The following is a 22,726-nucleotide window of genomic DNA, read 5'->3' on the forward strand; positions in this document are numbered from 1 at the left end:
CAAATTTTCAGCAACAGAATCAGGTTTATTATCATTGACATATGTTGTGATTTTTTTGTTTTCTGGCAATACATAGAATGTACTATAAATTATAATAAGAAATATACAATCAGTGGCCACTTTATAATGTACACCTCATTAATGCTAATATCTAATCAGCCAATCATGTGACAGTAATTCGATGCATGCATGCAGACATGGTCAAACCTAGCAGAAGTCCCTCCTTTACCCTACCCCAAATTAAGCAGTAGGCTGTAAATTATTTTTAGCTGCTCAGTTAGCAAAGCTTTTCAAAAATATATCACTTGTACAAAATTATCTCAAGTAAAGACTGATCTTAGTTTTGCTTGCAAATACACTCAGTGGCCACTTTATTAGGTACACCCGTGTTAATGCAAATATCTAATCAGTCAACACGAGGAAATCTGCAGATGCTGGAAATTCAAACAACACACACAAAATGCTGGTGGAACACAGCAGGCCAGGCAGCATCTATAGGGAGAAGCACTGTCAATGTTTTGGGCCAAGACCCTTCGTCAGGACTAACTGAAAAGAGAGATACTAAGAGATTTGAAAGTAGTAGGGGGAGGGGGAAATGCGAAATGATAGGAGAAGACCAGAGGGGGTGGGATGAAGTCAAGAGCTGGAAAGGTGATTGGCGAAAGTGATATAGAGCTGGAGAAGGGAAAGGATCATGGGACAGGAGGCCTCAGGAGAAAGAAAGGGGGAGGGGAGAGCACCAGAGGGAAATGAAGAACAGGGAGGGTGATGGGCAGAGAGAGAAAAAAAAACAACTAAATATGTCAGGGATGGGGTAAGAAAGGGAGGAGGGGCATTAACGGAAGTTTGAGAAGTCAGTGTTCATGCCATCAGGTTGGAGGCTACCCAGCTGGTATATAAGGTGTTGTTCCTCCAACCTGAGTGTGGATTTATCTTGACAGTAGAGGAGGCCAAGGATAGACATATCAGAATGGGAATGGGACGTGGAGGTTCCCACCTGCTTCAAAAGGGTGCCAGTCATACTGGTGCCCAAGAAGAGCAGGTTGAGTTGCCTCAGTGACTATGGGCCAGTTGTACTCGTATACACAATGATGAAGTGCTTTAAGTTGGTTGGTCATGGCTGGAGTCAACTCCTGTCTAAGCAAGGGCCTGAACCCACTGCAATTTGCCTATCACTATAACAGGTCTGCAGCAATGCTATCTCACTGGCTCTCCACTCGGCCTTGAACCACCTGGACAATAGCAATACCTATGTCAGGCTGCTGTTTGTTGATCACTGTTCAGCACCATCATACCCTCAGTACTAATCAAAAAGCTCCAAAACCTGGGCCACTATACCTCCATCTGTAACTGGATCCTTGACTTCCTCATTGGGAGACCAGTAAGTGCAGATCAGAAATAACATCTCACTGGCAATCAACTCTGGTGCCCCTCTGGGATGCATGCTTAGCCCATTGTTCTACTCTCGACACCAATGACTCTTTGGCTAGGCACAACTCAAACACCATCTATAAATTTGTTGACATAGCTCATGCTGGCAGAATTTCAGATGGTGATGAGGCATACAGGAGTGAGGTAGATCAGCTGGTTGATTGATGTCACAACAATAACCTCACACTCAACGTCTGTAAAACCAAGGAACTGATTATGGACTTCAGGAAGGAGAACTCAAGGGAGCAGACGCCAGTCCTCATCGAGGGATCAGCAGTGGAAAGGGAGAGCAGTTTCAAGTTTCTGGGCGTCAACATTTCTTGAAGATCTATCCTGGACCCAATATATTGATGCAATTACAAAGAATATGTGACAGCAGTTATATTAGGAGTTTGAGGAGATTTGGTATGCCATCAATGACTCGCAGATTTCTACATATGTGCTGTGGAGTGCATTCTAACTGATTGCATTCACCGTCTGCTATGGAAAAAGCTGCAGAAACTTGCAAACTCAGACAGCTTCTTCAGGGGCAGTAGCCTCACCAGCATTGAGGAAATCTGCAAGACGATGCCTCAGAAAGGCAACATCCATCATTAAGAGGCCTCATCACCAAGATGTGCCATCTTCTCCTACATGGAATTACTGTCTGTTCAGAAATCTGATGTACCTCCTGCTTGATAGTAGTACTCTACCTCAATATTTTTCTCTCTCTTTTTGCACTACTTATTAAATTGAATTATGTAATATATTGAAATATTACATATTATATTGTTGTGACTGTGAGCGAAGTCACCGGAGAGACACTGAAGCTGGTGGATATAGAAGCCTTTATTCAGCAAAACAAACAGGAGTTATACTGGAGACACTATTGGAAGGAGAGGCCTCCCTGACCCAATATTACATGATATTTTTATATGCTAAAGATCAAAGGTAACAGTAGGACGATTCCATCGTTACAATGTATCCATAAGAGCATAAGAAACAGAGCAGGAATAGACTATCTGACCCATCAAGCCTGCTCCGCCTTTCATGGACTCGTCTCCACCTACCTGCCTTTTCCCCACAACTCTTATTTTCCCCTACTATGCAAAATCTATCCAACCTTGTCTTAAGTATATTTACTGAGGTAGCCTCTACTGCTTCATTGGGCAGAGAATTCCACAGATTCATCACTCTCTGGGAAAAGTAGTTCTTCCTCATCTCCATTCTAAATTTACTCTCCTGAATCTTGAAGCTATGCCCCTGGTTCTAGTCTCACCTACCAGTGGAAAACTTTCCTGCCTTATCTATCTTATCTATCCCTTTCATAATTTTGTATGTTTCTATAAGATCTCCTCTCATCTTCTGAATTCCAGCTAGTACAGTCCCAGGAGACTCAATCTCTCCTTATAGGTTAACCCCTTCATCTCTGGAATCAACCTGGTGAAACTCCTCTGCGCTGCCTCCAAAGCCAGCATATCCTTCCTTAAGTAAGGAGACCAGAACTGCACGAGTATTCCAGATGCCGCCTTACCAGTACCCTATACAGCTGCAACATAACCTCCCTGCTCTTGAATTAAATCCCTCTAGCAATGGCCAACATTCCATTTGCCTTCTTGATAGCCTGCTGCACCTGCAAACCAACCTTTTGTGATTCATGCAAAATACCCCCAAGTCCTTTCGCACAGCATCACGCTGCAAGTTTTTTACCATTTAAATAATAAACTGCTCTTCCACTTTGCCTTCCAAAGTGGATGACCTCGCATTTACCAAGATTTTACTCCATCTGCCAGACCCTTACCCATTCACTTAACCTATCTATGTCTCTCTGCTATATCCGCAATGCTTCCTTTGAATTGCATGTAATTTTCAAGTGCCCCCATCTTCACACCAACCCTCCAGACACCCAAAAAATGAATGTTATCCCCACTGACTCTGGACTGCATTCATGCATCTCAGATCAGTGGGCTGTTTCTTTGTTTGTAATTGACTCCAGACTGCAGCTCCAAGAACACCATTGTTCTGGCATTTTGAACTCTTACTTACACGTTCCACGTTCAGGTTTGAAGACTGGTTGCTGTTGAAATTAATATTTTCTAAATACCATAACTCCAGAATACACCTTAATAATATATTAAATAAATATTTTTATTGTAATTGAGTGTTTTATTATGTATTACACTGTACTGCTGCTGCAAAGCAACACATTTCATGACATAAACCAGCGATATTAAACCCGATTCTGATTGTGTTAATGAGAGAAAATATTTTCTTTTGCTTAACTTGCTTTTTAGCGAACATAAACTTTGACTCTGTTCCAGAAGTGGCATTTTTAGAATGATTTCTTTTAAAAGATTACAATCTGAAATTATATTTGTGAAACCCTGCTGGTTTCCTTGGCTGCCCAAGTCTAGGGAATACACACTCCGGTCCCGCTAATCCCATGAGATTGAATCGGCTCAGCTACCCCAACCCCAGGTTGTGTGGATGCTGTGTAATTTGCTACCCTGTTACAACTCTGCTTACAAAGAATTTTACTTCTCGGTTATCTTTTTAAACATTTCATCCAGGCGAAGTTGTTTCATGTGCTTTTCCTGTGTAATTTTCCTTGCATCAAATAAAAATTCATTTGCTTTTGTTCCATCATGAAGGTATGTTTCTCTAACCCTTTGATTAAATCACCAACAACTCAATTAAATTGTCAATAGTAAATCTTTCAGTTTCATTTATTTCATTGTCATCACTGCCATCTTCAACAGTTGCAGTGTTTTTATCAGCTTTCAGAACACAGTCTGTAATTTCCAAGTCTGTAAGATGATGCACAATAGGTTTTTCGTCATTGGCAATCATCCACTCACATAGATTTTCGTCATTAAGAATACTTACTATAGCTTTGAAAGCAAGTCCTGGAGCACTTTTGAGTGTGTGAGCAAATCATGAAAAAGTACTTTCTCCTTTGGTACACAAAATCCTGTAAAATTGTCATCAAGCTTTTCAGGCACATTATCAAACATCAAGGCAAGCCACAACTTTTGCCAGTCATTCTTTAATGTTGTTCTACCTTCACCCACCCTCGAACAATGAACCAGGGAACGTCCTCCTTGTTAAATTCTTTAATAAATGTCTGTACAGAATTGCCAGCATTCACCTCTTCTAACAGACGTTTCATGAAAAGTGAGCGATACTTGGCCTTTGGAGAGCACAGTATTCCTTGGTCTTGGGGTCGGATAAGCAATGTACACTTTGGTGGTAAATAGACTGTAAAAACATTATTCTTACACAGGAGCTCAGCTCTGTGGTGAGCTGAACAGTTATCCAAAAGAAGAAGAATTTTGCAATCTTTGGGTAGCCCTACAAATGTGCAATGTGCTCTGGCTTCTAGTACAGAATATTTTTCAAACCACTCTAACATAATATTGGTATTATATACAGCAGTTTTTATTTGCACAATTTGTTACTGGGTAAATTTTAACACCTTTCAACGCCCTAGGACATTTACTACTTCCAGTCACCAGGTGATTTATATCTGTGAGTATCTGCTACATTATAACACCTTAAAATGGCAACTGTCCTTGGATAGTTTGAATCCTGTGGGATCTTCATCTTCTATTGCTAATATTTTCCTAGGTGTGCATCGCCAGTATAATTCAACTTAATGCCAGTATAAGGCATGGAAATTCCATGGTGCTTCTTAAACCTTTTGAAGCCATCCTTCACTAGAGTTGCAGGCATGATCTGATTTCAAACACAAAGTACACTGTAGATGCTGTGGTCAAAGCAACACGTACAAACACGCTGGAGGAACTTAGCAGGTCGGGCAGCATCCATGGAAATGAGCAGTCAATGTTTCGGGCCGAGACCCTTCGTCAGGACTGAAGGGGGGGCAGGGGCCCTATAAAGAAGGTGGGGGGAGGGTGGGAAGAAGGCTGTTAGGTGCAGGTGAAAAGCCAATCAGAGGAAAGATCAAGGGGTGGGGGAGGGGAAGCAGGGAGGGATAGGCAGGAAAGGTGAAGAAGGAATGTAAGGGGAAAGCACTATGGGTAGTAGAAGAAGGCAGAATCATGAGAGAGGTAATAGGCAGCTGGAGGAGGAGGCAGAGTGAAACTAGGTTGGGGAAAGGGAGAGGGAGGGAATTACCGAAAGTTGGAGAATTCAAATGTTCATGCAATGGGCTGGAGACTACCCAGATGGTATATGAGGTGTTGCTCCTCCAACCTGAGTTTGGCCTCATCATGAAAGTAATCTGATTTCAGTTCTTTATGAAACAACTTAGCTTGGTTCATTATCATATTGCACAACAAGTCGACTCCATCACTCCGCTGGTGAAACCATTCAATCATCATCAATCATGCTCAGTGTTCAGTTTTTCTAATGTTCATTTGCTTTAGAGAATCACTGTTTGCATAGAATTGCAAATTAATTTCAACTTGGTGCTTTATATCATACACAGTTGACGATCCAATGCCATATAAGTCACACAGCTTACGTACAGAAACACCTTTTTCTGTTTTTTCCAGTTTTTTCAACATTTCAACCTTCTTTTTACAGCGATATAGACTGGTGTTTACGTTTGACGCCACCACTGGTACGTGCACTTAGCTAGGGTTAAATTTAAATAAAATAAACAAAAATAAGCACAAGATATTGAGGCTGCTATCAACAAGTGCAATATAGATAATAAAAATAAAGTGCCTTTGTCAAAATGAGTCTCGGCACAGATGGCACTGCGTACATTACGCACACTGTCATCTGGTGGCTGCCCAGTAAACTACATATCGTAATTTCGACTGAATTGAAAGAAGTGCTGAACCATCAGTTTCCTGAAAGTCGGTGGTCAACTTGTACCTCAAAAAAAAATTTACAAGTTATTTTAGAAAAGATCCAGATACAAAATGTGGAGTTTTTTTAAAAAAAGGAAACAAGGTTTTAAACTCCCTATACCGACTGTTTTGCTGGCCAGCGTGCAGTCTCTGGTGAATAAAATCGATGATTTCAGAGCCAAGGTGCTGGATCAGAGGGATATTAGGACCGCATATGTCCTTTGTTTCACGGAATCCTGGTTAACCCCTTCCGTACCGGATGCAGCGATTCCGATCAACGGGTTTACTATACACCGTCGGGTAGATCTATAGAGTCTTTCTAAAGTAGAGGTGGAGGAGTATGCCTCATGACCAACTCTTCTCGGTGCACAATATATCAGTGCTGTCCCAATTCTGCTCACCAGACCTGGAATATCTAGCAGTAAAGTGTTGCCCTTTTTATCTACCACATTCTCTGGGGTCATTGTAGCAGTTTACATTCCACCTCAGGCCAATGTCAAGCAGGCTTCAGATGATATGAGCAATGGGATCAACATGCACGAAACAGCGCACCCTAACGCTTTCACTATCATTTTGGAAGACTTTAACAAGGCCAGTCTAAAAAAGTCACTAAGCAATTACCATCAACAGATCATTTGCAATACCAGAGAAAACAACACACTGGACCATTGCTGCACCACCATCAAGTATGCCTATCATGCTACTGTATTCCATACCCTCATTTTGGGAAGACTGATCACCTAGCTGTACTTTTACTCCCTGAGTATAGGCAGAGACTGAAGATGGCAGCACCTGCAGTGAGAACCAAGAAGGTCTGGACAGGGGAAGCACAAGAGCACCTACAGGACTGCTTTGAATCAGTGGACTGGACTATATTCAGGGATTCATCTTTGGATCTAGATGAGTGTGCTACAGTTGTTACCAACTTAATGTGCTTCCCAAACCAAAAGCCGTAGATGAATCAGGAGGTACGTCGTCTGCTGAAGGCTAGATCAGTGGCATTCATGTCTGGTAACCTAGGCCTGTACCAGAAAATCAGGTATAATTTGCGGAGCGCTATTTCAAGGGCGAAGAGACAATTTAGAACGAGGTTGAGGCGAAATCAGATGCACATAAACCCTGGCAGGACTGCAAGACATTACTTCCTACAAAGCAAAAACCAGTAGTATCAATAGCAGTGATACTTCACTACCAGATGAACTCAACACCTTATATGCACGCTTTGAAAGGGAGAACACAACTACAGCTGTGAAGATCCCTGCTGCACCTGATGACCCTGTGATCTCTCTCTGTCAGAGGCTGATTTTAGACTGTCTTTAAAGAGAGTGAACCCTCGCAAGACAGAAGGTCCTGATGGTGTACCTGGTAAGGCTCTGAAAACCTGTGCCAACCAACTAGCTGGAGTATTCAAGGACATTTTCAACCTCTCACTGCTATGGGCAGAAGATCCCACTTGCTTCAATAAGGCAACAATTATACCAGTACCTATGAAGAATAATGTAGGCTGCCATATTAACTATTGCCTGGTAGCACTCACATTGACAGTGATGGAATGCTTTGAGAGGTTGGTTATGACTAGACTGAACTGCCTCAGCAAGGACCTAGATCCATTGCAATTTGCCTATTGCCACAATAGGTCAACAGCAGATGCAATCTCAATGGCTCTCCACATGGCTTTAGACCACCTAGACAACACAAACACCTACGTCAGGATGCTGTTCATCGAATATAGCTCAGCAATTAAACCATCATTCCCACAATCCTGATTGAGAAGTTGCAGAACCTGAGCCTCTGTACCTCCCTCTGTAATTGGATCCTCAACTTCCTATTCAGAAGACCACAGTTTGTGTAGATTAGTGATAACATATCCTCCTTGCTGATGATCAACACTGATGCACCTCAGGGGTGAGTGCTTAGCCCACTGCTCTACTCTGTGTATACATGTGTCTGTGTGGCTAGGGATAGCTCAGATACCATCTACAAATTTGCTGACGATACAACCATTGTTGGGAGAATCTCAGGTGGTGATGAGAGGGCGTACAGGAGTGAGATGTGCCAACTAGTGGAATGGTGCCGCAGCAACAAACTGGCACTCAACGTCAGTAAGACAAAAGAGCTGATTGTGGATTTCAGGAAGGGTAAGACGAAGGAGCACATACCAGTCCTCTTAGAGGGATCAGAAGTGGAGAGAGTGAGCAGCTTCAAGTTCCTCAGTGTCAAGATCTCTGAGGATTTAACCTGGTCCCAACATATCGATGTAGTCATAAAGAAGGCAAGACAGCGACTATTCTTTAATAGGAGTTTCAAGATATTTGGCATGTCAACAAATACACTCAGAAACTTCTATTGTTGTACTGTGGAGAGCATTCTGACAGGCTGCATCAGTCTGGTATGGAGGGGCTATTGCACAGGACCGAAAGAAGCTGCAGAGCATTATCAATCTAGTCAGCTCCATCTTGGATACTAGCCTACAAAGTACGCAGGACATCTTTAGGGAGCGGTGTCTCAGAAAGTAAGTGTCCATTACTAAGGATCTCTAGCACCCAGGACATATCCTTTTCTCACTGATACCATCAGGTAGGAGATACAGAAGCCTGAAGGCACACACTCAGCGATTCAGGAACAGATTCTTCCCTCCTGCCATCCGATTTCCTAAATGGACATTGAAGCTTTGGACACTACCTCACTTTTTTAAATATACAGTATTTCTGTCTTTGATCTATTCAATATGCATAATTGATTTATGTATATACGTGTTTATTATTATGTTTTATAACCATATAACCATGTTATTTATTATTTTTTCTTCTGTCTCTGCTAGATTATGTATTGCATTGAACTGCTGATGCTAAGTTAACAAATTTCACGTCACATGCCGGTGATAATAAACCTGATCCTGATTCTGATGTTGTTGCAATCTAGAAATCGTGCTGCTCACAGGTTCAGTGTGAATTTTAATGAAAAAAACAGGAAATTGCCAGCATAACTAGTAGAATAACCACCATAAAGGGCCAAATGGCCACCTACTTAGGGTTAGAATTCTCAGTTGACTTAATCATCAAATTGACAATTTCTGCATATCTTCATAAAGCTTTATTTACTTCAACATTTTTCCCCTGCCTTTTGGATATTGGCCACTTCCATTAAAGTCTTCATGTAAATTATAAACCAGAATATAGTTTTAAAATGTATCTAAGTTAATGAAACTAGACAAAGATTAAGACAAAGTATATGTGCTTCAACGTTCAATTGCTTATATTATTTTTCCACAGTTACACCCTAGAAATTTGTGTTCCTTTTTCTGGAGTGAAACTTGACTCACTGTTTTGGGTCTTTTCATTTAACTTTTGAAATTTGTAAAAGGTATCTGCATTCTCAATGTGATCGATTTTATATTTTAGGGCATTTAGTACATGAGTTTGGAAGTTATATTGAATTTATAAAAAAATTTACGAGGATTTTGCTGGGACTTGAGGACCTGAGTTGTAGGGAAAGATTGAAAAGGTTATGAATTCATTCCCTGGAGTGCAGGAAAATGGCAGTTAATCTTAGAGAGGTATGCAAAATTATGAGGGCTGTAGATTGGATGATTGCAAGCAGACTAGAGCTAAGAGTTCAGCATGACAGATGAAATATTTAAGAGGAATCTGAAGGGAAACATCTTCAATCAGAGCATGATGCGGGCGTGGAACAAGCTGACAGCAGAAGTGGTGGATGCTGGTTTAATTGGAACATTTAAGAGAAATTTGGATAGATACATAGAAAGGAGGGATTGGAGTGATATGGACTGGGAGCAGATAGATGGAACTAGGCATAAGATGAGGTTGGCATGGAGGCCTGTTTCTATGCTGTAGTGCTCTCTGACTCCAAAAGAATAAGCAATAGCACTGGAAAGTAGCACTGAAGGAAGATCAGCCATGATTTAATTGAGCAATAGAGCAGGTATGAAGGGCTGAATGGCCGTCTCCTACCTCTTATTTTGTTTGTTGAAGTTAACTGTCTCTCTCCACTGCTAACCAATTCTAACATTAATTAACATCCTCACTTTAAAGAGCTCTACAGCTCATGTTCTTGGTATTATTTATTTACTATTAACATTATTATTATTTGGTTTATATTTGCAGTTTGTTGTCCTCTGCATATTAGTTATTCATCAGTGTTTGTGTAGTTTTCATTGATTCTATTGCACTTCTTTGTTCTACTGTAAAAGCCTGCAAGAAGTAAATCGGAGAGTAGTTTATGGTGACAAGTACGTACTCTGGTAACAAATTTACTTTGAACTTTGAACATCATTAGCCAGCTGGGCATCAAATAAAAATGCCAGGACCACCATGACCACTTATTGAACCACTTGCTGTATCTATCTTCTTTATTTTCAGGCACAGTCTGATGAGAAAGCTCTCATTGCGACACTGCACCAGCATGTTGTTGCGCTGCAGGTGAGTGAGGCTGCTGCCGTCAGCAAGCTGGCAGCCTTTGCGAGCAAGCTGCAGAAAATGGAAGCCTGTAACCTGCGGCTGACGCAGAAACTGGACGAGCGGGAGCAGGCCCTCTACTATGCACGGATGGAAGGCAGAAACAAGGCCATGCATCTGCGACAGACCATCCAGTCCTTGCGCAGGCAGTTCAGCGGAGCCTTGCCTCTTGCACAGCAGGAGAAGTTCTCAAGGACCATGTTACAGTTGCAGAGTGATAAACTGAAGATCATGCAGGATGTTAAACTAGCCCAGGAGGAAAGGGCAATGACGGAGGACAAGGCACTGGAATTGGAACTGAAGTTGAAGGGACTGGAGGAATTGATTGGAACACTAAAGGATGCAAAGGGAGCACAAAAGGTTAGAAGGTTTTATTGTGTGAATAACCTGGTTAACAAAGTGATGATTTTGGTTTCTTAGTCATAGAGTACTTCTGGTCAGAAACTGGCCCTTTGGCTCATTTAGTCCTTGCCAAACAATTATTCTGCTTAGTCCCACCAACCTACACCTATTCCACAGTCTTGCATACCCTCCCATACTTATCCAAACTACACTTAACCAGTGAAATCCAATCCACATCTACCACTTCTGCTGGTACCCTGTTCCATGCTCTCACTACCAGGTGAAGAAAATCACTCTCCTGTTCCCTTACAGATTTCACCTTTCACCCTTAAACCCGTGATCTCTAGTTCTCATCTCCAATACTCCAAATATTCCTCACTAAAGTCTTATAAAACTTGAACATAACATTTCAATTCCTGTACTCAGTACTTTGATTCATGAAGGGCAGTGCTCCAAAAGCTCTCTCTACAGTCCTGTGATGTCACTTCCAAGGAATTATGAATCTGTATTCCCAGATCCTTCTGTTCTACACAATTTTCAGAGCCCAACCGTTCACAGTGTATGTCCTACCCTGATTTGCTCACCCAAGGTGCAAAACTTCTTACCTGTATTAAATTCCATCTGCCACTTTAGTATTTATAATGAACAACTGACCTCTTATTTCATTGCTGTTAGCAGCACAGTTTATGTTGAAATGTGATCAGAAATAATCCCAGCATTAATAGGAAAATGCTAGTTTAAAAAAATTGAACGTAGAAAGTGATGTCTGCATTGTAACAGCTTGTGATTTGGACTTAATACATCTAATTGGCATGGTTTACCATTGTTCTGTATCAAACACTTTTCAAGTTGATCCAGTGGATTTTGGCCATTGAAATGCAGACCCATAACTACAACTTTTATTTAGTTTCTCTAAATAAAAGAGTGATTTATTTTTCCCCTGGGAAATGGAGGATGATTCACAATAAGCATTATAACTCAAGTTACTAACAGCAGTCTAATATTAAGATACTGTACAGAGAAGGGAATTACCAATCACTACTAAAATGAGATATCACTCATGCAGCCTTCATTATATTATTTATATTTACTTTTTTTATTTAGAGATATAGTACAATAACACGCCTTCTAGCTCAACAAGCTCAAGCCCCCCCAGTTACTCCCATGTGACCAATTAACCTACTAACCCTTGTATCTTTGGAATGTCGAAGGAAACTAGAGCACCCGGAGGAAAGCCGCAGGGTCATGGGGAGAACATACAAACTCACAGACAGCAGCAGGAATTGGTGCTGGGTCGCTGGCACTTTAGTAGCTTATGCTAATTTTTTCTTCCATAATATTAATGCATTTCTGTCAGACAAAGTGTAGATTTGAATGAAGCAAAGTTTGCAGTACAAGGAATAATTTTAACACCATACGTGCTATATTTTTGTTCTGCATCCTATAACTTTGTAGATTTACACATAGATGGAATAGTTGCAGCAACTTGGATAGCAATGACATTGCTTCTCTTCATAATGGTGATGGGTGGTGTTGAACAAAGACCATGGTAGGTGGGTAACAATGTGGACAAAAGCATCATATCTGAAGGATGAACTTTACCTCTGAAAAAGGCAATTAAAATCCTGTTGAATAACAGTTATATAGTTGGCAGGTAACAGTGTAAGCTTATTTGTGATTGTTAGTATACTCAATATTCTAAAGCTTGATTTAAAAATTGGTCCCCATCGAGAAGGTCCCTATACACTCCTATCCCTCATCAAAAAGCCCTCTATATGCTTCTATTCCCTATCAAGAAGGATTAAAACTCTCCAACAAAAGACTCAACCACTACATTCCTCCGTCTGGCAGAACTGGTCCTGACCTTCAACAATTTCTCTTTGATTCCTCCCACTTTCTCCAAACACCAGGGGTAGCCATAGACACCTAAATGGTCCGAAGCCATGTCTGCCTTTTTGAATGCATCCTAACTCTTCCTAGATTGACAATTGCTTTGGTGCTGCTTCATGCACTCATGCAGAGCTTTGTTAGTTTCATCAACTTTGCCTTCAACTTCCACCCTGCCTTTAAATTCACTTAGTCTATTTCTGACACCTCTCTTTCCTTTCTCAATCTCTCTATCTCCATCTCCAGAGATAAACTCTCTACTGACATCTTTTATAAACCTACCTATTCCCATGACTATCTTAATTATCCTTCTTCCCATCCTGTCTCCTGTAACCTTTCTCCACTATTGATACTGCCCTCAGCCGCATCTCCTGGATATCCGTGCTCACCCCATTTTCCTGCTGCCTTAACAGTGATAGAGTTCTCTTGTCCTCAGCTACCACACCTTGAGTCTCTGCATCTAACGCATCATTCTCCGCAACCTCTGCCATCTTCAACAGGAACTTCAGCTCCCTCCCCACTCTCCGCTTTCCACAGGGATTGCTCCCTCCCTGATTCCCTAATCCATTTGTCGTTCCCCACTAATGTCCCACCTGGCAAACAAGCAAACAGTGTCACAGCAAGCAAGAGAAATGCTCTACTAGCCCATTCACCTCCTCCCTTACCTCCATTCAGTGCCCCAAACAGTCCTTCCAGGTAAGGCAACACCTTAGTTGGAACCTGTACCCAGACCTGGTCTCACCTTACCTGAAACTAGACCTATGAATCTGTTAGGATTGTCTGTGGTACCGGGTGCTCCCAATGCGGCTGTCTCTACGTTGGTGAAACCCGATGTAGATCGGGGGTGGCTTTGTCAAGCACCTCCAATCCATCCGCCAAAAGTGAAATTTCCTGGTAGCCCCATTCCCATTCCGGCATGTCGGTCCATGACCCCCTCTTTTGCCACAATGAGGCCACTCTCTGGGTGGAGGAGCAACATTTCATGTTCCGTCTGGGTAGACTCCAACTTGATGATGTGAACCCTGATTTCTCCTTCTGGTAGATTTTTCCCTCCCAGTTCTGTGTCCTTCTATTCCCCACTCTGATCTCGTAACTCTCTCTTCACCTTCGGGTCACCTCCCTGTGGTGCCCCTCATTCTTCCCTTTCTCCCATGGTCCACTCCTTTCTATCTGGTTTCTACTTGTCCTCCTTGCCCTCCCCCTGTCTTTTTATCGTGGCATCTTCCCCTTTACCTTCCAGTCCCAATGAAGGGTCTCTGCCCAAAACATCGACTGTTAATTCATTTCCAAGATGCTGCCTGACCTTCTGAGTTCCTCCAGCATTTTGTATGTGTCACTCTTAAAAACTGGCTATTTATAGGAATGTCATTTCTGGTGATATTTTCTAGTTATTGGCTTTGTATTTAATTTTAATCTTGGAATTCATTCCTTTTTTTTTCCTTTTTTTTAGGTAACGGAATGGCACAGTAAGATTGAAGAACTCCGTCTCCAAGACCTCAGAATGAATAGGTGTCTAAGTAAGCAAAAGGAAGAAATAAAATATTTAACTAATATAATATCTGAGCAGGAGCACACCATCAATGATCTGGAGGAAGAGACAGTTCAGCAAAACAAGGTGAGTAGATCAGTCTTTGACAAACGTGGGAATTCAGAGATGGAAGAAAGAGCAAGCTCCATCCTAATAGTTGTATGATATAAAGATAATTGTGTTGTTAATGAATCATTAAAATAAACCTAGTTAAGTTATTCTACAGCAAACTGATACATTATGCAAGTATATCAAGTGATGGAGAGTTTTTAGGACTCTTTGGTTCAAAGTCAATTTGAGATTGACTTTGAGTTATAATTACTGATAGAACATAGAGCATTACAGCATTGTACAAGCCCATCAGCCCACAATGTTGTGCTGACCTTATAACTAACTTCAATATCAATCTAACCCTTCCCTTCCACATAGCCCTCCATTTTTTTTCTATCATCCATGTGCCCATTTAAGAGTTTCTTAAATTCTCCTAATGTATCTGCCTGTACCGCAACCCCTGGCAGTGCGTTCTGCACGCCCAGCACTCTGTGTAAAGAAGTTACCTCTGACATCTCCCCTATACTTTCCTCCAATCATCTTTAAAATTATATCCCCTTGTATTAGCCATTTCCATCCCCTTATCATCTTGTAGACCTCTATCAAATCACCTCTCATCCTCCTTCGTTCCAAAAAGAAAAGCCCCTCGCTCAACCTATCTTCATAAGACATGCCCTCCAGTCCAGGGAGCATCCTAGTAAATCTCCTCTGCATCTTCTCTAAAGCTTTCACATTCTTCCTAAAAAGAGGCAATCAGAACTAAACACAATGTTCTAAGTGTGGTGTTACCACATTTTATAGAGCTCCATATTACCCCTCAGCTCTGAAACTCAATCCCCTGACTAATGATACCATACACCTTATAAACAACCCTATCAACTTGCATGGCAGCTTTAAGGAATTTATGGACGTGGACCCCAAGACCCTCTGTTCCTCCACACTGCCAAGAATCCTGCCATGAACCCTGTATTCTGCCTTCAAATTCGTCCTTCCAAAATGAATCATTTCACACTTTTCACGGCTGAACTCCATCTGCCATTTCTCATATAATAATTTATTCAAAAAACTTCTGTCTAATTTCATTTGACTGATTCAATATTTTCACCATCATCATCTCCCTTGGAAGTTTGTTCCATAAGTTGATAGCTCAGTTTATATAACTCTCTATTCTTCCTACAGTTCCATGAAGAGCGCTTGCTGGCATGGGATCACAGAGAGTTAGAATTACAGCGTCAGCTGGATATGTATGAGCATCAAAGTAATGAAGTATTGAAAGCAGCTCTGAAGGTGAATCTTAGTCTTATGAACAATGTATGCAACTCTTATGATAAGTAAAAAATCATAATGATGCTTTCAAATAATCCTGTCAGCTTAAATGAGGGGATTCAACTTTTTAAAGTACCTTGTACTTGTGTTAGGCAGAATGAATCAAAAATTCTTAACAGGCATTATTCCTGGCTTCTGAACCTTTTGAAAGAATTCAAGATTCACAATTGTTTAACGTCATTTCCAGTACACAAATGTAAAGGAGAACAAAATAATTGTTACTCCTGATCTGATGCAGCACAAAAAAATACAATAAAATAAAGAACACAATAATAAAAAAAACACAATAAATATAAATATATAAGATAGCTTGTATACGTAGATTCATTGAAAGAGTTATCAGCTTGTAACATTCATTTTTTTCCTTCAGCCTTGCAAGTATTTTCTTTTACGTCTGAATCCCTTTAGAAAATTAAAGCTGAAAGTACTTGCACCTTTGTTTCAGGTAGTTCTTTATAGGTCACAGGTAAAGAAATTCTCCACATTCCTTAATGCTATAACATCTCCACATGTTGAACTTGATAAGTAACAATTGCTCCACAAGTATGTTAGTGTCTACCTCCAGTAAGAGAAGGTCTGTGGGTCTGTCCTTCCTTCAGCATAATTACCATTGGTTTGTTCCCATACCATCAATATTTTAGGTGGAAAGATGGGAGGCTAAATGAGCAGGTCAAAAACCTAGTATCCTATGGCAATTGATTTTCCAGAATTTTTGAGTTCCTTACCAAATGGCATATTCGCCACAGGGACAGGAGCAGTTCAAAGATATTGCTCCCTACTATCTTTTCAAGAGAAATTAGGACTAAACAATAAAAGCTGCCATGTTAGAATATAAAACATAGATTATTACAGCATGGGAACAGACCCTTTGACCTGCAGTGTTGTGCCATACTAATTAAAATGATAATCAAATGCCCAACTAAACTAATTGCTTCTGCCTGCACGAAGTCAATGTCCCTCCATTTCGTGCACATTCATGTGCCAGATTAATAGCCTCTTTAATGTCCTTATCATATTTGCCTCCATCACCATCCCAGGCATCTGCTACTCAAGAGGGGAAAAAAAAACAAGTTTGCCCAACCTCTCCTTGTAGCTCAAACCTCTAATCTAGGCAGCACCATAACAAACCAGTTCTGCACCGTCTCCAAAGCCTCAACATCCTTCCCATAATGGGGCAACCAGAACTGCTAACCACATTCCATGTATTGTTTTTAAGTTTATTTTGCCAATTTTCATAAACCTGTGATCACCAGTAACCAACACTGCTTTAAATGATACTAAAATCTCTATCTCTTCAAAATCCTTCAAAATTTATAATGCAGGTGGTATTGGCCAATCTCTGCTCAGCTCCAAGAGAGCTAGCATTGTCTTTCTTTTTTTTGAAATGTTTGAGAGATTGAACTGAACAAGAACTCTGCTGCATTGTGTGTGACTGGAAAAACATTTTCTGATGATGATCATTCTTTAGTAGATACTAAAGTGGTAAAATGTGACTGTAATATTTAACAGTTTTAAGGTTTTACTCTAATGATATATGCTTCATTTCCTGCAGTTTGAGGAAGCTACTGGTTCCATCCCCGACCCCAATAAGCCACTGCCAGAGCAGCTAAATGTGGCTTTACAAAAAATCAGGGAGCATGTACACACGATTCTAGAAACCCAAGCAACTTGCAGGACTCTAGAAGAGGTAAAGGAAAAGGTTCAAGTTGACAGTTTAATTTGATAAAAATGTCAATAAAGCATACAGCATCTTTTTATAAGCTACACAAAATGCTGCAGTTCCTCTAACATTTTTATGTGTGTTGCTCAAGATCTCCAGCATCTGCAGAATCTCTTGTATTTTTATAAAACTAGTTGGTTGCAACTATAGCATGAAGTAAATTGGAATAATTATGTGCTATGTCATGGAGTGATAAGATGTGCCTTTGTATGTGCAGTTCCACACAGTAAAAACTGTACAAAAAAAGGGAGGATATTGAAAGAAAGGATGCATGGTAAGCTAGAATAAGAAATATGTTAAGGTCAGGATAAGGAGTTTGCAAAGGTAACAATAAACACTATATTTATAAAGCCCCTTTCAAAGTATTACAAACACAGGTAATATAGTATTTCGGAATTGTTGCAAAATAGGAAATATGGTAGTCAAATTCTACATGGAAAGTTCCCACAAAAGGCAACGTGATAGTTGCCAAAAAGTCTGTTCTAATATCTTTGGTTCAGGAGTTTGTATCGATCAGAATACTAGGGAAAACTTCCCTGTTTTTTAAAATAGGAAAAGATCCCATGATCCCAGAGAAAAAAAATAAGGAACTGTCTTGACTTGATATCTCATTCAAAGACAATATCTCATTAACACAGCTTACCTTGGCAAGTATGCAAAAATGTTTACAGACAAAAAATATTTTGACTTTTAGATTGTAGAAGAGGTGAATAGCAGCAGGTGATTGGTGTATGGTCTTTAACCTAATATAGGATGTAAGTGTTGTAAATAAGCTTTTTCTCATGTTGCTTGGTGCATGTGAGTTGATGAGGGAAGCTTGAAAAGAAAATCTGAAAAAAATTAAGATTGTCAAGATTAAGGCAGGGTACAGGACATTGCTTTAGAAGTATACCTGTGGTTCTATAGGATAACATTAGCTTTATTTGTGACATGTATATTGAAACACCAAAGCATACAGTGAAATGTACTGTTTGCAGTGGGGTTGGTGTTCGCATGCTATGCCATTCTTCCAGCAGCAACATAGCATGCCACAACTCACTAGCCCTTACCGTATGAAATTTCTGAATTGTGCGAGGAAACCAGAGCATTGAAAGGAAACTCACACTATTACAGGGAGAATATACAAACTCCTTACAGGCAGTGGCAGGAACTGAACCCCAGTCAGTAACTGCTGGCACAGTAAAGCAATGTGCTAACTGCTAAGCTACCATGGCCCTTAAACTTGGCCCTTAAAAAAAATGTTATTTTGAGTGGTCTATCGCAGGATGTCTGTAGTAATGATTTAGGGGAAGGTGTATATGGGTGATAATGAAACCAACAGTTGACCAAAAATATAAGCACAATGAGAGTAAAATACTTATAGATCAAATTTAACTATCACACAACTTGTTTTTGGCAAATTCATTCTACAGTATTTCTGTGTGAGAAATGTAAATTGTTACTGAACTGTCATCTGTGAAGCTTCACATAGAAAATGTACATTGTATATCAAATCATGGCCTTCCCTCCCATTTCCACAGAGGTTCTGACATACACCTGCATATTACATGCATCAGTTCAGTTTGAAACAGAATGGGAAGGTATAGACAAAACAAACTAAATTATGAAATGGATTAGAATTTATGTAATAGAAGAAACTATGAATAAAGTATAATTGTAAAATAGTGTTATGCTGATAACTTCACTTATCACAGCTTTAGTACATGGAGCTTAGAAAAATAAAGGGCTATGGGTAACCCTAGGTAATTTCTACAGTAAGTACATGTTCGGCACAGCATTGTGCTGTAGGTTTTCCATATTTCTATGTTTCTAACTCTGAACTGATCCTGCAACCTACAGATTCATTTTCAAGGACTTTACAACTCATGTTTTCAGAATTTTTTTTATTTGCAGTTTTCTTTTTTGCATTTGTTTTTTTTTATCAGTCTTTGTTTATGTATAAACATGAGATTCTACAGATGCTGGAAATCCAGGGTAGCACACACACAAAATGCTGCAGAAACTCAGCAAATCAAGTCCTGATGAAGGACCTTGGCCCGAAACGGCGACTCGTTATTCCATTGTCTGACATGCTGAGTTTCTCCAGCATTTTTGTATGTGTTACTTTTGTTTATGTATAGTTTTTCATAAATTGTGTGTGTGTGTGTGTGTGTGTGTGTGTGTGTGTGTATATATATATATAGTGTGTGTGCGTACTTCGGTAATAAACTTTACTTTGCCTTTTTAACTTTGACTATTTTAAAGTAGGTCTGCAACCTATAAAAATTATAGAATTTATTCATCATTGATGTTCTGCTCGAATGAAATTCTGTTGGAATGCATTTCTGGAAGAAATTCTGTACTTTGTTTAACAGATCTTAAATAGTATTATTTTGAAATCACAGACATGTTTATCTTCATAGAAACTTAAAGAGAAGGAAGCAGCACTGTGGAAGGCTGAACAGAATGTGCTGTCCAGGGATAAAGTTATAAATGAGTTGCGACTGCGCCTGCCTGCCACAGCTGATCGAGAAAAGATGATTGCTGATCTCAGTGCAAAGACAGAGCATGAGGAGGAAAGCAGAAAGGCCTTGAAAGTTGCTCATCAGACTATAACAAACCTGCAGGCCAGGTTAGATCAGAAGGAAGAAGTCCTACAAAAGTACCAGCGATTGTTGACCAGAGCTCATCAGGTTAGTGAATTTACTTTGGTAATGCAAGATGGAGTTTGCATTTGTATAGTAGTTGTTGTTATTATTTGAGGAAATACTAACCTCACGACACACCAGCATTGTGGGAGCACTTTCAACATGCATAAGAAATAGAAATAGGAGTTGGCCGTCTGGCCTGTCGAGCCTACTCTGCCATTCAATAAGAATATGATTGATCTGGTTGTAGACTCTGCTCCAATTACCCTCAATTCCCCTGCTATGCAAAAATCTATCTGCGTCTTACATGTATTTAATAAGAAAGCCTCTACTGCTTCTCTGGGCAAAGTATTTCAGAGATTCAGATTCATTTATTTATCACATATACATCAAAACATACGGTGAAATATGCTGCTTGTTTTAACGACCAACACGACCCAAGAATGTGCTGTGGGGGCAGCCCGAAGTGTGTGGGAACACCTTCAGCGCCAACATAGTATGCCCACATTGTTCAACAGAACACAACAAGCAACAAAACAACAGCAAAACAATCACCTTTACTCCTACCCAACCACTCTCTCTTACACAGACAGTTGTCCAATCCCAGGACAGGCCTTTGGGCCTTCAGACCTCAGGCTTCATCATCCACACTTCTGATTGACCTTTGAACTTCAATCTTCTCTGTCAGCTTTCTCCAGAGGAAACAGTTTTCCTGCCTCTTTCTTATCTTATAAAATTTCTTTTCAGGGAAATTTTATAAGTTTCTATAAAATGCCTCTCATTCTTCTGAATTCCATCGAGTATAGTCCCAGGCGAACTTAGTTTCTCCCCATAGGTTAATCTCCTTGTGTCCGGCTGCACACCACAGTGATTCAGGAAGGTAACAAATTGCCAGCTTCTCAAAGACAGTTAGGGATAAATGACACTGACATACTAGATATGAATGAAGAAGGAAGGTTGTTTCCTCTGATTGTGAGATAGTGAGAAAGAGCCATTAATTTTGAAGTACTCATCATTAATAATACTTCCTTTAGGCAGATCACAGAATACATTCTAACTGAGAGCAAATAAAAAAGAGATTATTGCATCTTTTTTAAGGGAAAGGGCGGTAAATATTTGAGGCAGAACTTGATTCAAATGATTTGATAAGTTGGAGGCTGGGGAAAAGACCTGACAGAAGTTTATAAAATTGTGAGAGGCAGCCACTATCTTTTTTCCCAGGGTTAATATGAGAGGGAGTATATTTAAGATGTGAGGTGTAAAGTTCAAAGGAGATGTGTGGAGCAAGTTCTGTTTTTACACAGAGTGCTAGGAGTATGGAATGTACTGCCAGGAGGCCTGGTGGAGGCAAATACAATGAAAGGCTGTTAGATAACCACAATGTAAAGAGAATGGAGAGATATGGACATTGTGTAGACAGAAGTAATTAGTTTTAAGCATTTCATAGCTAGTTTAATTAATTTGACTCAACGTCATAGTCCACTGGGTTGCACTGTTCTCTGAACTGTGGTGGGGAGAGAATGGTATATTGTCTGGATTTCTTTGGCAAAGAAAAAGGAAATGGGTGAATAATATTTGATGTAAAGTTCCTTGATAGATATGAAAGGAATGTCAGGAAGCACTTCATTTCAAAAACTTGGTCTTGCTTGTTCAAACTTTAATTATTTGAGAGCCTTGGGTTAGAAATCAATCAAGAATCCAACACGTATGTTTTTATTTTATATTTAACAGGACCAAGAAGAAATTGCAAAGAAACATGAAGAAGATCTTAAAGCTTTGCATCTTAAATTGGATTCATATGCAGATGCATCCTTAAATAAGTTTAAAGAAGCTGCAGTGGTTAGTTTTTTTTTAAACTTGCTCATTTCATTTCATTTTGTCAGTAACTTAATGGGATATTGTCTAGATTTCTTTGGCACTCAAAAGGAAATGAGTGAATAATAAATATCATTTGATTTGAAGTTCTCTGAATATGAAAAGAATGTCAGCAGTAAATATTCTAAAGCTCATTGTTAATTGTTCAAACTTTAATTATTTGAGAACCTTAGGTTAAAAATCAATCAATAATTTTGTTACTTGTTTCTTAACTTAAAAACAAATTAATGTATTTTCATTGTGAGGCTAATTTAGTTTTATGGTTCATTCTGCTGAGAATTAATGAGCTTTTCTTAAAATAAAGACCTACTCAGTTTTCAGTTGCATTTTTTAAAAAAGCAGAATTAGCAATAGATTATATTGATGTGACATCTTTAAAATAGTAAAACATGCTGTGGTGTTTCATGGGAGCGTCAAAAAAAAGAAATTTTGACACCAAATCCTACACAAAATATTCAGAGACATGATGAAAAACTAGCTTATTTAAGCTATGAATATACACCTTGTGCTGTTTGTAGTGACTGGTTACAGAGGTTGAAATGGCAGCCTCAGCATGTGGATGCTGAAGGTTGTCCTCAGCAACTGTCCCTCTATGATCATTTCTCTTCTGATCAGGAACAATTGGGAGATTAAGTGCGTGGAATGCTTTACCAGTGCTGGTGGCA

The 22,726-nt window shown here is 39.9% G+C and overlaps 1 protein-coding gene across 3 annotated transcripts in view; it reads left to right on the top strand.

The window, feature by feature from the left end:
- The window catches only part of cep290 (centrosomal protein 290), a 185,867-nt gene that overhangs the window by 105,595 nt on the left and 57,546 nt on the right, over window positions 1-22,726 (top strand). For all 3 annotated transcript variants that reach the window (XM_059977654.1, XM_059977655.1, XM_059977656.1), the window contains 6 exons: window positions 10,610-11,065; window positions 14,385-14,549; window positions 15,693-15,800; window positions 17,392-17,526; window positions 19,962-20,231; window positions 21,918-22,025. In XM_059977654.1, the coding sequence (XP_059833637.1) occupies window positions 10,610-11,065; window positions 14,385-14,549; window positions 15,693-15,800; window positions 17,392-17,526; window positions 19,962-20,231; window positions 21,918-22,025 (1,242 nt within the window). The remainder of the gene's footprint in view (window positions 1-10,609; window positions 11,066-14,384; window positions 14,550-15,692; window positions 15,801-17,391; window positions 17,527-19,961; window positions 20,232-21,917; window positions 22,026-22,726) is intronic.

Source organism: Hypanus sabinus, chromosome 8, assembly GCF_030144855.1.
Source record: "Hypanus sabinus isolate sHypSab1 chromosome 8, sHypSab1.hap1, whole genome shotgun sequence".
In the NCBI taxonomy this organism is placed as follows: domain Eukaryota; kingdom Metazoa; phylum Chordata; class Chondrichthyes; order Myliobatiformes; family Dasyatidae; genus Hypanus; species Hypanus sabinus.